Below are 16,461 nucleotides of genomic sequence, written 5' to 3' on the forward strand. Positions count from 1 at the left end.
TTCAACAGACCACAGCTTTTTAAATAAACAGGTTTTGTGAATTATGATGGACTGACAAGTAGCTCACGATGTACCCTAAAAGCACTTTCACCCATTTACCACTAGAGAGTGTCAAGGTTTGGTTGGTGGTGGTGAGAGACGGAACGCAGGAGACCCAGGATGTAGATGAAGTGATGAGTTTAATGGTAGATGTCGAGGTAGAGAACAACAGGGAGCACAAGGAAACAGACTGGTACTCACGACGTTAGACGAATGACGACCGACGAGGATCCGAAGAAGAACACAGACAACAGGTGGGACTAAATACACATGGGGGTAATCAAGGGAACGAGACACCTGGGAGACAATCAACGGGGAAGACCAGGACTCACAGGGAACAGGATCACACAGAAAAACTCAAAAATAAACACACAGAAACACGGATCATGACAGAGAGAGGACCAGAGGTCTGATTATCAAGATTAAGACGATACTGCTGTGAGTTTACAGCATCCTTCATAAGTTTTAACTCTAAAGCCTTTAATTATGCTTTGTTGAACACATTAGGATGTGTCTTTGGGTGAAACTAAACATGTTCATTACCTTTTTTGCACAAAATCCTTCTTAGATGATGACATTTTAGTCTGCTCAGTTCTGACTATTTTCATTTCCTTTCAGAATGAGACGTTTTAAGGCTGCTGTCACTTTAAATCCAAATAAGCTGCTGCTGGCCACGCCCCCAATTCAGTGTTTACACTCACACATGAAAATGGTAAAAAACAAATGCACAATTACACAACTGTACATCTTTGAAAAGCAGAAGTGTAGCCTCCTGGACAACCAACAAGAATGCAGACGTGCCTCCTGATTTGTGACGTTACATTCCAGAAGTTTTTGAAATGGCTCATTTTCCAGACATCAAAAAAATCTCTAATTCATTGCCGAAAAACAGCTGAGTGGTTTTTTGTTTGTTTTTGCCTTTCTTTTAAACGCCTGGGTTGATTTTAGAAGTGGTGGAAACTTAAAGTACAAAAACATACAAAACATGAAATTTTAATAAATCTTTTAATAAATCAAAGTTGCGCAATCTCACTTAAAGTCACACATTCTGCTTGAAAAAGTACCAATAATGGCACAGTTATTTGTGTGAGAGAACAGGATGTAACAGCAGCTCCTCAAATAGTAGAAAGACAGGAGAACATGGGTTGGCGTGAAGCAGATGATGTTGATCTCCATATCTGGAAACACCTAAACATGCAGATAGGAAGAGTTTCAGCCAAGGCAGGACAATAATCAGGACTGTTGTCACCACGCAGTGAGGCGGATCTTAAGGGACGTACAAAACCTCCAAAGCTCATCAGGTTACACGGCTGCAATAAAAAATGAATTTCTCAGAGGGTTCGTTCAGATCGCCATCAGGGGTGTCATTCACGCAGACCACAGATTTCTGCAACCGGGTCAGTTAACAGCGCGGTGTAAAATCTTCAGGAGCTTCAGAAATAGCGACGCAGTGATGATCTCAGCATCTCGGTCCAAAGCAGTTCTGTGTCGCTGCACCTTGTTCCCTCCTTCTGTTTGTTTGGCAGGACAACAAGATCCTTTGAGGCTCAGAGCGATCTGTACACAGGCAGGTCAACTGCCTCAAACACGCCAGGATGCAGGCCAGCAGGAAGACAACCAGCAGCATCATGATACACCCATTAAACACAGGAAAGAAAAAAGCCAAACGCTTCTTAATAATTCCTGAAGTAGCTCTTGAATGATGTCATTAACAGCCTGATTACCTCTCAGCACTCAGTGAAGCAGTGAAGTGAAGAACCTGTGAATGTTAATGACGCTCGGCAGCTTGTTTGTTTTAGTAATTACAGTAAAAGGAGCCACTGTACATGGAGGATGATTTACAGCAGTGTTATGTAAAATACGCTTTTCTGAGCTTTACGTCATGTTATAATGTTATTATCTCATAAAAAAAACTGGAGTGTTGCTTTGATTCTGCCACGCATGTTTGAGAAATCCTCTAATCTCCATGGCAACCCTTCAGAGCAGCCCTCTCCTGCAACTATTCCACTCAACTCCTTCAGACTAGCTAGCAGCAATTAGCAAACAGCTGGTGGAACTGAGCATCTCATTAAATCAAATCATTGTTTCAGGGTTAATAGAGCAGCCATGTTGTGGTGACTTCCTGAAGGCGGAGTTTCTGAAAGAGCCGGAGTTTCTTAAAGGGGCAGAGGCCCAATTTCAAGACATTAAATTACAAACCTAATTTTAAGCCATATTTGATACATATAGCATATTTATAACAACTGAAGTTAGCATAGTTACTTGATAGTGCTGTGGAGGTTGGATGAAGAGTTTGGCTGGTTTTGCAGCTGAAGGCTGTGGTCACCATGTTAAATATTATCTACAACAGAATAACTGCCTGAGTGAAGTGATCATGTCAGAGAACTCTGCAAACAATGAAGTTAGATATTTAACAAAGGAAAAAACACATGAACACTGTTAGAGCTACGGGAGAAAAAAAGAGTGTAAAACTCGACAATGGGACGGATTGATCCTTTAAATCCTCAGTGGGGAAAACTGTCACATTTTAATTATTAAAGGTTTTCTAGATTCATTTCTAGACATTTAAACACTTCAGAGCTCTTCAGATTTTAAAAAGCACAACTAAATGACTGCAGGTGGAATAGATTTAGAAGTAATTTAGGTGACATTGGATAATTTGTCATCTTATTTTCCTGTTAATGCTTACATTATGAATAATTTATCACAGCCAAGTTATACCACTGGTTTTATTGCTATGTTCTTGTAGCAACCTACACAATGTGACTGATTTACAGCAGAAAAACTCAATAACCTGTTTGAAACATCTCAGAATCGCTGGTGAACACAGAGATCGCCTCGTCTGTTCCGGTTATTTCTTTATCCGTTTTTACTGGTTGCCTTGTAAAATAAAAAAATCTTCTTCTCTGTAACAGAACACAGACAAATGGGTTGAATGCTCCGAGCAGCAGAGCACAGGTGAATTGGTCTGATTGGCTAAAAGGTCTGAGAGAAAAAAACGGAGACGAAGAAGAAGAACTGCCGAGATGAGAGGAAGACTGATTGGAGAAACCAGCTGAGGGTAGAAAAAGCCCAAAGTCAGAAACACACACCCTCCTTCATCTCTAGAAGCAAATAGAAATAAAATCAAAGAAAGGTTTTTTCTGTTGAAGTTGGTAAAAAGAGTTCAGGCCAAACTGAAGCAGCAGAAATATGTCAAATTTTTCCTGAAAGTCTCATCCTTGATTTCTCCCATTTTCCAGATTAAGTCCACTCTGTTTTCCCGTAAAGGAGGTTTCTGAATGGAGCAAACAAAGTCATCACTGCAGGCTACACTTTAAAAAAAAAAGCCCTCCCATAACCGCTGGCCCCCGTTTTGAACTGCGTCTGTTCCTCCTTTGAGCACGTTATTTCATTTAATGTGGATTAAAAGTGACAGAAGCAGAGCAGAACACGGAGGGAACTCATCAACCTGTGTTGTACCGAGCCTCAGAAAAAACACGACGGGGGAAAAAAAAAGATTTATGAGCAGGAGTCGGGCACACGCGGAGCGTAGAAGACACGTCAGGTTTTATTACATCAGCTGCCTAACAGCTGCTGCTGATGGACTCACTGCCTGCTAAAACATTGATTTCATCTAAATGTCTGATTCTGTTTCAGGTTTTTCTGCAGCAGGCGCAGAAGCTCAGCAAGATGTTGATGTTGAAAGGGAAGATAATCAGTTATTTAATCATTTTCTTGAAATACGTTTGCATATATTTAACATAATGGCTTCAGAGTTGCATCTAACAATCAGTGAGAACATAAATATGAATAGATTTGAGCCCTGAGTGCTGGACAGAAGCAGTGACTGGTTTTCATCCATACATGCTGTAAGACGGCGTTTTGTTTAAGAGCTACATTTAAAATCGACATGAGCATCTAGCTAAAACAAAAAGCACATTAAAGCAGTGGATTATGGGTGTTTTTATTAATTATTTAACGCTTTACTGTATCGCTACAGGAAATGTGTCTCTAAATCAATGAAACCTTAAAGGCTTTTCTTTTTCTGCTGAAGCTTTTCAGTCTGCGAAACTAAATCAGCTGCATTTCCATCCAATGTTTGGTGCAATCAAGAAACAAAACTTAAACAAACCGGAAACAAACTCACTTTAAATCATAAACATTGATCCAAATGAAGCAACTGGTTACCGCGGTAACCAGTTATCAGTTTTCTTATTGAGAAAACCTATTTTTATTTGAAAGAATTCCCATTGGAAGAGAATCCGGCCCACAGCATCACAGATCCTCCATCATGCTGAATAGTGTGGATACACTCATGCTTTGTCTTACACCAGATTTTTACCAAAGTTTTTGAGCTTTGAGCAATAAAATATCCAATATTTTCACCCAATAATGACAATAAGAACTTTTTGCTTCTTTTTTTGGAAACTTTATGGCTTTGGCAGCATAACTCAGCGATCATAACCCCACCAAGACAAAAACTGCTAATCAAAAATATTCCCATATTTCTGAAATGTGTTTCTTTAGGACATGACTCTCACAAAGAAGTGTGATCTGTATCACTAAGCTGCACACACTTAATGCATTTAAGCATATTTTCAAATTTAGTGTTTCTCTCATTTAAGAATTCACCAATAATAACAGTTTTGGTGAGTTTTAAACATCATTAATTGGAATTTACCATAACAAAGGTAAATCAAAATTAATATAATATTTAAATGTATCATGATAAATGATACGATAAATGCCAACCGCTACTTTATGGGGTAATACATCAGATATGTGTTTGATAGTTTTCAGAACGATCACATCCGACATGAATCATAATTCTGCAAACCAAACGTGTAAATCTGGATGTAAACTGAAGTAAACAGCTTTAAACGCTCCTTTGTTCTTAGCTCTTTATGATCTTCTGACTCTTATTGTTCAACTTTAAAACTGACCTGTAGATGGCGATCAGTGTTTACATGCCTTTGTAATCAGCTGTTGCATGTAGTGTCTATGTTTGTCGCTTTGGAGTCGTAAACTGTTCAGAGACGTCTGATCACGTTTAGCTAGTAGGACAAACGACCAAGAAAAGCTGGATTTCAGAAAAAGCATTTTTTAAAGAAACACAGTGGACACAAATGGACAATCTGTGTCCCCAACATGCCGCTCAACTCGTTGTAGCACTAATCGATCCTCTCTTGTCACATTTACATGCCACTCGCCGCCTCTGCAGCGCCACCAGTCTGTGTGTTTGTGTTATCGCTCCAGAGGCGACCTCTGAGGCTGGACAGGTGCTGAGCGATAAGTCAGCCAGCGATGCTGTGAATCTGTTTCCCATCATCTGACTCCATCCCGTCTCACGCTGCTGTCAAAGCAATAAATGATCAGCCTGTCACTTCCAGGCTCCACTAGAAACTCATTTAAAGCTTCCAGGATCTGCTGATAAACACAGAGCAACCAGGATCCATCGCTGAAATGTTTCCCTTGTATTGTTTTTCCATTTTTGCCCCATTAGACAATCACAGGTTTTTCTCTCTGCTGGCCAGTTTGAACCAATCCATTTAATGTGTAATCAATTGAGCCTAATTGGTTTTAATCTGTTCTATAAATAATTACTCAGGCTGTTTTGGCTTTACAGCCGACGCAGAGTTACAGTGTGTGTATAAATCTGTTTGACTTTGTTGTAGCGTCCAGCCAGCGCTGCACCGGATGCTGACTCTGTCCTCTTGCTGCTGATGCTGGTCCTCTGCCAGATAATCAATGCAGAACGTCTGAGGACTCTTTGCACAGAAGCACTTCAGTGTTGGAAAATAACTGCAAGAGCATTTACGATTAAAAACTGAAATAATACGAGCCAGTGTATCACTCAAATTAGATTTTTTTGAATAGCACTGACAAAAACGTTGGCTAATGTTGCAGTTTGAGTTACGCAGGCGGCTGCAGTCACTGCTGCTGCTGCTGTGATGATAAACTGTAACTCTTCTGCTCTGCTAAAACATAAAATCTTACTAAGTATTTCGGTCTAGTTTCTAGTGCAAATATCTCAGTACAAATGAAATAAGATAAAACCATCTTAGAAGTAACTATATATTGGAAAATAAGGATTTTCTGTGATTCCACTGCAAAAAACACAAATTGCAAATATCTCAATACATCTGAAATAAATGTTTCCAAACCGACTTACAAGTAACTTTTCAGCAGGATATTAGAGCTTGTTTTAAATAAATCATTATTTAAAACAATGAGTTCCACTTGCAGATTATTTTACTTATAGGAAAATATTTATAAGTTAATAAACGTCCAGTGGAATTGATACCTATTTCCCAGTATTAAGGAAATATTGACCTAATTCTTGCAGAAAAAGTTACTTGTAAGTTACTTTTGTCCTCATTTTAAGCACTAAGGCATTTGCATTGGAAACTAGACTAAAATACTTTGTAAGACTTTGTGTTTTTGCAGTGTTCGCTGCAGCATCATCTTCCTGTAGAAACACTTGCAGGTCGTTTCCTCCTTCAAAAAGCTTGATGTATTGATTAAACAGTTTTAAAAAGCTCAGATTTCATTAGAGATTTCAGAAACATCCATTCTGCCTTTTTTCACCACAGCCTGAAAACATGTACAGTATATATGACTCTTCCCACCTGGATTATTTTCCCTGTGTTATGCTAACACGCCTCGCTCCGTCGTAGCATCTTTATTTATTTCTGATGTCTGAAACTTTGCCAGCCTGCTGGGCCTCAGCCCAAACATAATTACACCCAATCAGGGCAGCCTGCTGACTCCCGAGCTCTCAGCATTTCAAAACGATCTAACATTTTCAGGACAGGATCGTTCTACCCAGATACTGAAGCTGTGGAATCTGAAAAATGACGGATGCGTAAATCAGAAAGGTTTCCTGCTGTGTGTCATGTTCAGGCTCTGCTCTAAAGCTCATTTTAGACATTTACATCACTACGGCTGTTAAATCTTCTCCTGATACGTTTCCAGCCCAAATCCTCTCAGTCACACTGCGACTCTGAAGGGTTTCCTGAAATGTTTCCTGAACCTGCAGCGGTTTATTAACCTGAAGTAGATTCAGTGTTGCAGCTGTTCTTGAACGCTACATTTCATTTTTTAACAAGAAAATCCAAACATGAACACTCAAATATTCCCCTGCAAATCAGTATATGGCAGTAATTGAAGACAATTGTTAAATTTCTGTTAAAAATTAAGAAAAAAAAATTACATTTTTTTAGTGGATGCTGATATTTCTGGAAATTCATGTTTAACAAAGCAGTTTCCAAACTAATATATTGCTGTTGAATTTCATATTCTGCAGTGGAAATTTACAGCAATTATTCAATGAGACAAACAGAAACTGCTAAAACCTGCATTGTTTATTATATTTTATTTTGGTTTTATGGTCCAGCTTCTTTATTCCTTTAATTACCAATAGTTTATTTTGAGTTTTTCAAACAACAGAGATCATTTTTGTACTGGTTAAGACTTCATTTTTGTTTCTTTCTTTTCTTTTTTTAAGTGTCACAGAGAACAAAACTGCAAGCAAACAGATCGAATTAAGAATCAAAAAGCAACAGAAATGTCTGCAAAAAGAAAAGGAGAGCAAGAGAAATCTGTAGTTTATACAGCTGGAGGATGAGAAGCAGGTGTGTGATTACAGAACCAGGAAGGATCAAGTCAGAGAAGCAGAACCCGACCCACAACATAAAAACAACACAAAATCCTCAGTCATTTTGTGATCAAATTAGAAAAGGTGCTAAACAGTTGGTCCGAGGGCCATTTGCAGCCCTCTGAGCAGTTTTTGGCGGCCCTCAGTTGCCTAAATTTGATCTGCCACCTGCAATAAAAAAAAGTTGGTTTGCGATTTTCACTAATATCTTTCAAACAAATCAAACTCCTAAAATGGAAAATGTATGTGCAACCCAAAATATTCAATCAGTTATTTTTGTGTTTTATGAAGTGAAGTTTGTTTGTGCAGAACATTTCAGCAACAAAGCCGTTCAAAGTGCTTTACATCATAAACACATCAGAGTCAACAGAAATCAAATATGTTGATAAATGTTATAAATGAAACTATAAACACCCAGCTACCAGAAGAGTGATCCGTTTTCTCATCTTCTTGTTGAAAAGACCTAGAAAAACACAATCAACTTGAAGAATTTAAGAAATTATTCGTTTTATTCAAACTTGCAAGAATTATTTTATGTTTCAAATCTACAACGATCCATTTTCTACTGGAACTTCACCACTCTGTCTGTGTGTTTAGTTTATTGTGGATGTAAAACTGAAACAATAAAACCGTCGTTGCAATTTTACAACAATTGATTTCATTTGAGCAGCATCTCAGAGAGAGAGCAATAAATTGAAACCATCAGTAAAAAAAAGCGACTTTAGCTCCTGTTTCTGTCAGTCTCCTGATGTGAAACGAATGCAGTCAAAATGTTCAAGTTAATCCATCCATCATGGTCGACGAGACAATAAAAATCATTACTGTAATTACTGCTGAAGGAAAAGAGCGGCGTCTGTAAGATTAGCAGATTCTACAAGCTGCTTGTGGCCTGGGGTCAGATTTGGAGGCAAATCTGCCAGAGTGCTTTATGTCATGAAGCAGGAAGTGGGAAGGTGCATTTCTTTAAGACCAAGTCAGGCTTTAGGGAGCAAATCATTTCTAATGTGTTTATCTTCCTCAGTGAAGCCACAGGCTCCGAGGAGGAGGAGGAGGAGGAGGAGGAGGAGGAGGAGGAGGAAGATGAGTCAGCATCAGAAAACAGAAATGTTTTCTGATGCTGATCAGATCAACATGCTGTCCAGTTGTAAACTGTCTCCTCTCAGGCTCCTGTCGTTGTTTTGCCTCTTCAGCATTTTTTCCTAAAATCATCCCGTCCCCTCAGGAAGTGACCTGCAGCAGGAATCCAGAAATAAAGTTCTCATTTCTTTAGGATCGACTTTAGCCTGGCGGCTGGCCGGCATCAAAGGAAACGCTGAACCGGTTCTGACTCTTAATGCAGCTCTTGATGTTTAAGCTGCTTATTTATCGACTAGTTCAGCTGCTAAATGTTGATTTTTAACCCCATCGAGGATGAAAATGACTATAAAAATCCATATAAAGATTCTAATTTTTGTTTTATTGTGTTTTGGTGGCTGATTCTTTGTTTTTGACATTAACATATTTTGCCTTTACCTTATTATTGAAGTCAGATTAAATCTGTTATTGATCTCAGTTTGGATTCAACTATTGGATTTGTATCTGATTTCGTTCCGTATATGGAAGTGGCTCAAGTTGGAATTTTTGTGGTGAAAAATTGGGAATTTGTAAAAGTCGGATACGAGTCGCACATTATGGGAAACAATTCCAATTTGGGATGCATCCGTCTTCTGTGTAAAGTTAGCCTGAGTCAAATAAAAAAAACACATTTTTATTACATAACTAGAATCTGCTGACTATTAATTTTGATTGTTGATTTTATTGTTTTGTAGAGAAAAGGGAAAACTTCTCTTTACTTGGTTCTTTGGGACAGAAAATGAAAATGTTTGAAAGTAAGTCAGTCCTACAGATTCCTGTTGATCCTGTTGATCCTGCAGCCAGGAGCCTGCAGCTCTTATTCCATTTTCAGGTGTTCATGCATAATGCAGCAGGTTTCTTCATCAAAGTGAAAATGGCTGCCAGGCAAAGGGCAGGCCGGAGGTTTACACACAGAGCAGCAACACGGCTGCATGGTTACTAAAATACATTTCTCTTCCAGTGTAGGTACAGAATATATATAGTCCTGGTGTTTGAATTAAAAACATATTTTCGTCTTTAAATGTTTTCAGATGTTAAAAGAAAAAATGCTTCTTATCTGTGCTGTGGCAGATGAAAGATCGTTTAAATCCTGTGGGAACAATCAGATGGAAACAACTAAAACATACAAAGAAATTAGATTAGAAGAAAAACACTTCCTGTTTGTTACACCGGAGAAAATGCTGTGCTAACTGTTAGCTAACTGTTAGCTAACTGTTAGCTAACTGTTAGCTAACTGTTAGCTAACGGTTAGCTAACTGTTAGCTTCCTGAGCTGCGATCACCACCCAGCTACGTTTTACTTCAGTTTTGATTTTGATTACTACTCAGCAGAAACATAAAAATTATGTTCTGATTGGAAATCAAAATATTAACTCTCAAAATTAAGTCTTAGTTAAACAGATTCACTAAAAGCTTTTTTAAGTGTTCCTCTCCAAACTAAAGCAGAATTACTTTGGAATTGCAAATGGGGGTGAGTCATAACCTTTTTATTTTTAAACCATTAAAGGTTCTGGGATTGAACTTTAACTAGGACTTTAGGATATTCTGTGCATGATTGATTTTTCAGATGGATTCATGTGGAGTAAAGTTTATTTTGTCGGTTTCGTTTATTTCTGCAAAAGCTATAAAAATGTTTTAGTTAGAGGTTTGTTAGTTCAATTCTAATCGTTTTGCAAAGCAGTGAAATCTGACATCATATTGTGATTTTTTCATATTTTGTAAAGTTTTTCTGTTTACATTGTTTTTTTTATTTGTCTGAGTTTTCTTTCACTTTCTCTAAAATATTGCGTCTTGTTAGACAAAGTTATGTCAGATTTGGTCTCTTGACGTTTATCGGTTTGATTGCCCAGATCCTATGTGGTTTAATATTTCCATGTCTTCTATTTTATGTAACTTTTGTTGCATTACTTGACTTTGCTTCATGTTAAATCCTGTAGTTGCTCTGATTATCTTTGTTGTTTTTGATCACCAGCTGTGTTCAGTTTCAACTTGTTTTGCATCTTTCATTTGATTATTCTAGAAAATTAATGCATTTATTTTTGCTGTGTAAATTCAGTGCAGATTTAGTGATACAACTACGCAAATATAAAATACGTAAAAACATTATATGAAAACTCTCATAAAATGTCATTTCTGGACACAAATGTTGGAATTTTTTATTAATTTCACTGTTTTTCTTTAACCCAAATGTACAGATTTTACTTTGACCAAATATTTTTTTCCCAGTATTCACAGATGAAGTGAAGCAGAAACGTTTCCACCATTTTGACCATTTTAATGCCCAGACTTGAACTGACCTCAGGTTCTTTTATCTCCTTCTTCTCTCCATCACCGTGCCAAATATTTTCCCCACCTTTTTTAGATTAAAGTCCACTCGAAGCAATTTTCATCAGAGCGTAATCTCGCCTTGATATTGGACCACAGCCGAATTATGACTCAGACACATAAGCAGTGGACTGTAATTATAATAATTGTGTCCAGCCTTCTAGGAAACACGGCTGTGCTGGACTCCGATGCCGCACGCCAACCTGCAGCATCACAGACTCATTTCCCTCCGGGTCTGAGCCGCGGTGCCTCTAAAATAGACCCGACCATTTCCTACTTAATATGCGATTAGAGGCCTTTTGCAGAAGTAATCTAATGAAAAGGGACAGGAAACTCGCAGAGGTAATTTTGTGTTAACAGGGTCTCAGTGTTTTTCTATATGGGTCGAGTTTAACTCGTCGACTGGTTGATAAAACACAAGGAATTTGAAATGAGTACCTTCTGGATGACTGTCAAATAAAAGCTTCTTCCATATTTTCTCATATTTTCCAGTCAGCTGACATTTCATAGACCTGTTGGCTTTAAATAAAACAAATGAAAAGGATTCTTAAAGTTTTGGGAGGATCAACCAGAGTCCTGAACTGAATCTGATGGAAATTGATTAGGGTGATGGGAAAGAGTGTTTCCAAACACTTATTACCAAAAAGAAATTGTCAAAATTTCGGAGTAAAAATGCCAGAAATCTTATCAACAACAATAATCACATGGGTCTGATTGCTGTGATGTCAATTAAGATTTTTCTGCTGATTATTGAGAAGGAGATGAATTAATGAAAAAAAAATTAATTGATTAAAAACAGACTTCCAAAATGAAATTTACTAGCGAACTAATTAAAGTCTAATTACCTCTCCTTTGAGGAAGCATTAATTTTATGCTGATTTTCTAGTTTTTAGTTTTAATTATACTTGCATACAAATACAGTCCTAAACTTTCCTTCTTTCAATAAAAAGACACATAAAGACTAAAATAATAAGACATTTCAAATTAAGATGGATCTGAATGATTCATCTTTTGACCAATGAACTGGGCTGCTGGTTTATTTTTTAATTTTCCGTTTTGTTTTCTTAAATTTGTGCTGAATGCAACTGAAGTCTAAAAGGGAACATACACTGCTGCATAATTTTAATCATGATCACACATGATCATTTAAAAGTAGTTTTGTTTTTGTAAAATTATTTAAAATTTAATTTATTTTCCCTTTTTTACTGTTGTTTTCCTGCTAAAATGATCTGTTGCGTCTTTATTTAGTTTGTATGTTTCTGTTTCTAACAGGACAGTTTTCCTGCGAGATTCGGAGGGATCCACTTTGTGAACCAGCCCTGGTACATCCACGCCCTCTACACGGTCATCCGACCCTTCCTCAAAGACAAGACCAGGAAAAGGGTAAGACCAAAGGGTCAACATGTTAAAAAAAAGAAGAAAATGTCTTTAAACATTGATTTAAAAAAGATAAACTAGCAAACAGAATGAAAGTTCACTTTGTTTCAGTTTTAGGGGTTTTATTTATCAGGACAACAATGGTTTGCTTACAATGCTCTGCACACACTGCAGTAGTTATTATTATTATTCTGTTTTATTTATGTAATTATCAAGCAAATTAAACCCAGTAAAGGTCGTGTGAACACGGCTCAGTCTCGTTGCTCATTGCTTGTTTTCATCACGTCATGGCGGCTCTGACAGTGAAACAGCAAATTGCTTTTTGTAGGTCAGCAACTGTTGACGCTTATTAATCTGGGAAGGTTTTATAGGATCATTGTCAAACACTGTGAAAGGCCTCATAATGCAAGGAAGGAGAGGAAAACCTTTGAGAGAGCTACAGAGCGCTCCAAGAGCAACAACTCCAGGAAATTCTCAGAAAGAAAAGAGAAACCTTAAAAGAAAACTCATGTCAGATCCTACAGACCTTAAATAGGATGTGAAATCTTATAAGTCATTACAACACATTAAATAAAGATGTAACAAATATATTTCATATGTATTTTACATGTTGCAAACAAATTAACAGAAAATAGACGCCAGGTTTTCTTTCCTGTCCTTTCTTTTATAATTCAGAGTGAAAACATTGACTCCAAAAACAAATCTCAGGAAGTTTAAGCCTCCAGTTCATCATTTCCTTTGCATTTCTTTCCTTTTTGCAGATTTTCATGCACGGTAACAACCTGAACAGCCTCCACCAGCTGATCCACCCGGAGATCCTGCCGTCAGAGCTGGGTGGCATGATGCCGCCGTACGATATGGGGACGTGGGCGCGCACACTGCTGGACCACGCCTACGACGAGGAGACGGACTACTGCCCAGAGTCCTACACTCTGTCGGTGCAAGACCTGGAGAGAGACCTGGAGAAAAACATGTCCCCAAAAACCATGAAGAGGTCAGACTATTTATCAAACTGGATTGTTTAGTGATTTAAATGTTTGGTGATTTTAAATAAATCCTCAACAAAAAGCTGACGTCCATAGGACCAGAGAAACTAACCCAGATTTACCCAGACTGCCCCTGTTACAGCGCATCTTCCTGCTGCTGGCTTCATAATCCACTGTGACAGTAAATTATCTCATCACCATGAGACATAATGCGACTCAAACGTGTTTATGATATGGAAGACAAACAACCCTGAGCTGACACAACAAACCGTCACCGCAGGGCATCACACTGACGACACTTATTGTTGAATCATTAGTCACTAATTAATCATCAAGTAATGAATCATCAGGTAATTTAGTCTGGATAGTTAAAAACACTCTGCTGTTTGACTCAACTGGTTTCAGTTCTGACATGTTTGTGTGAAATGATCCCAGTTAAAGTTTAAGCATTTGGAAATAATTTCTGTATTTATTACAAGCAAGTCATTTAGCAACTCATACAGGAAGAATGAAAACTATACACAAGATAATATGACTTCTATTTGATTACTTTTTTAATTTTTTCTAATATATGGCATTCATTCATTCATTTTTCACATTTTAGTTTAACCCTTTTAGGAAACGTCTAACTTGTGCTAGATTTTTTTTTGTTTGTTTTTTTTTTTGCAAATATTTCTTTGCATCTCCCACAATAGGAGTTTGTATGTAAACAGTAAAAAGCGGTGATGCCGTTGGTACCCAGCTCTGCCCGGATCTGATTGGATGTTTTTGTTGCTGTAGGTCTCAGTCGGTGGTGGAGCCAGGAGTCCTGAAGAGACCGGACAAGGTGAAGAGTGAAGAAGACAACCTGCAGCCGCTGCTGTCGTTGGACTAAACGCCCAGAGTTACAGCGGAGAAGCAGAAATAGTTCAGTATTTCAATTCCTAAAAACGTACCTGTGCACATACTGGAAGCGACTCTCGTCCTGCAGAAAGACGTTCCTTCAAACTTTACGGAAAGCAGCAGGGACACGTCCAGACACCGACGAGCTTCTGATGGTCCTCTATACAGTATATTTATTTATGTAGTTTCATGTCAAGTGCCAATTCCAGAAACTGTAAATATGAAGTCTTTAAACAATCCAGAGCGGAGCAGGGAAGGCTGGTCTTCAGGCGCTGCGGAGGGATGAGTGGAGGTAACGGTTCCCACGGTTACTACAGGAGGACGGATGTGTGAAAACTGCAAAGCATATTTCAAAGAGGGCTTCAGGCCACAGCAGAAGGCTTTTTTTATATCTTTGTGAAGAAAAAGCTCTGGACACGGACAAGAAGGGGGCCACAGAAAAACAGACGCTGCTTGTTTTCTTGTAAGATTTTTCCGATGACAATAATGTCTAAAAATTTCCGTCTCTCTCCAGTTATCTTTTGGAAAAGCAAACCTCCCTTTACGGTAAGAGTTGTCTCTATGAATCATCGGCTTTTTTCCCCCTTCAGCCATTTTCTCTCCATCTGACCCAGATGTCACAGAAAACTGCTCCGCTCCACCATTAGAAGACCCACAGAGCCGCAGGCTCTCTTCCTCAGAAGTCGTATTTTCAGAACCTAATGGGCGTAGCCGCTAAAATCAGGGCTAAATATGATTTTATAAAAGCAAAGTTCTTTTGCTTTGTGGCACTTTTTGTGTTGCAAGGTGGGAAATGTTTGGGTGATGATGTTCATCCAAAAAACTAAATAAATCACAGAGTAGCTGCAGTTTCACTTTCACTTCAGGGTAAAGGTTTTTTCACTATGTAAGATTTATAGATATAGATGTTATAGAGAGCACCATTTCTTTTGCTTCTGCAGGAAATCACATGTACATAATGCAGAAAATGGCTCTGCAGGTTTATTGGTTCATGTTACAAAACAAACTATTTATTGTTTTCACTTTAAAATTTGCAACCGACCAAAACATCAATTTAGCTTTCACTTTTACGAGTATATATATATATATTTTTAAATTTCTGTGTCTGGTTTGATTTCAGGCCTTTGATTTAAAGGGTCTCCTTTAAAATAGGTTTATAATCGATAAACAATTTAAGACAGTTTCATTTAAGACAGATATTAATCTGTTTGGAGCATTACCACATGCATATTATGAATTAGGGCCATTGCAAATAAAAAAAAAAAAGAACAGAGTACATTTCTGCCAAAAAACAACTTCAAATGTTGAACTTTTGAAACTCAAAAAGTTTCCACATTTTCTCTATATGCACTGTTCCAAATATGCCAACGTTGAAATCTGAGTTTTTTCTCAGAATAATTTTTTTCCTCATAGTTCTGACTTTTGATCACAGCATTAAAGTCAAAATTCTGACAAATAAAAGTAAAAATAATAATAATTCTGAGAAAAAAACAACCATTCATTAATTTTTTCATGAGGCAGAAACTCAAAATGTCCCCCAAAAATCCAAATGAAGTCTGGACGTTTGGTTTTTCTCTCCTCACGGCCCTTTGCAGACCTGCAGACATTCCAAACTACATGAATGTCTCTCATTAGTAAACGTAGATTATAGACACAGACAGTAATAAATGATTTATGCAGAACTTTCTTTCTTTATGTAAACACAACGAGAGGAAAACTCAGACATATCCCACACAGTTTGGACATTTATTTTCTGTAGAAAGACCTTTGGGTACTTAGAGTTTAGGTTAAATTTTATATTTAGATTACAGATGTTATAATTAGTGAGATTTGTTATTTACTGCATAGATAAGATAGAAGCTTTAACTCAGCATTTGCTCCAGCCTGTTGTTTTATTTTTAGAGTTTTTTGAAATGCATCCGGCTCCATCTGACGCCGTTTGGTAAACGGCTGTTACAGTTTTTCCACATCAGGCGAATGAAGTGCAAAGCTTCGACCAGTGAATGTCAGCAGCCGGGCGGGTCCAGTGCAGCCGGGCGGGTCCAGTGCAGCCGGGCGGGTCCAGTGCAGCTGGGCGGGTCCAGTGCAGCCGGGCGGGTCC

At 38.0% G+C, this 16,461-nt stretch overlaps 1 protein-coding gene across 1 annotated transcript in view; it reads left to right on the plus strand.

The window, feature by feature from the left end:
- The window catches only part of clvs2 (clavesin 2), a 34,319-nt gene extending 18,076 nt beyond the window's left edge, over positions 1-16,243 (plus strand). Inside the window, exons 3-5 of the mRNA XM_008397185.3 lie at positions 12,388-12,498; positions 13,254-13,486; positions 14,259-16,243. Of these exons, the coding sequence (XP_008395407.1) occupies positions 12,388-12,498; positions 13,254-13,486; positions 14,259-14,352 (438 nt within the window). The 3' untranslated portion in view covers positions 14,353-16,243. The remainder of the gene's footprint in view (positions 1-12,387; positions 12,499-13,253; positions 13,487-14,258) is intronic.
- The last annotated feature ends 218 nt before the right edge of the window (positions 16,244-16,461 follow it).

The sequence above is a fragment of the Poecilia reticulata genome, chromosome 21 (assembly GCF_904066995.2).
Source record: "Poecilia reticulata chromosome 21, P_reticulata-male-v2, whole genome shotgun sequence".
Lineage (NCBI taxonomy): Eukaryota > Metazoa > Chordata > Actinopteri > Cyprinodontiformes > Poeciliidae > Poecilia > Poecilia reticulata.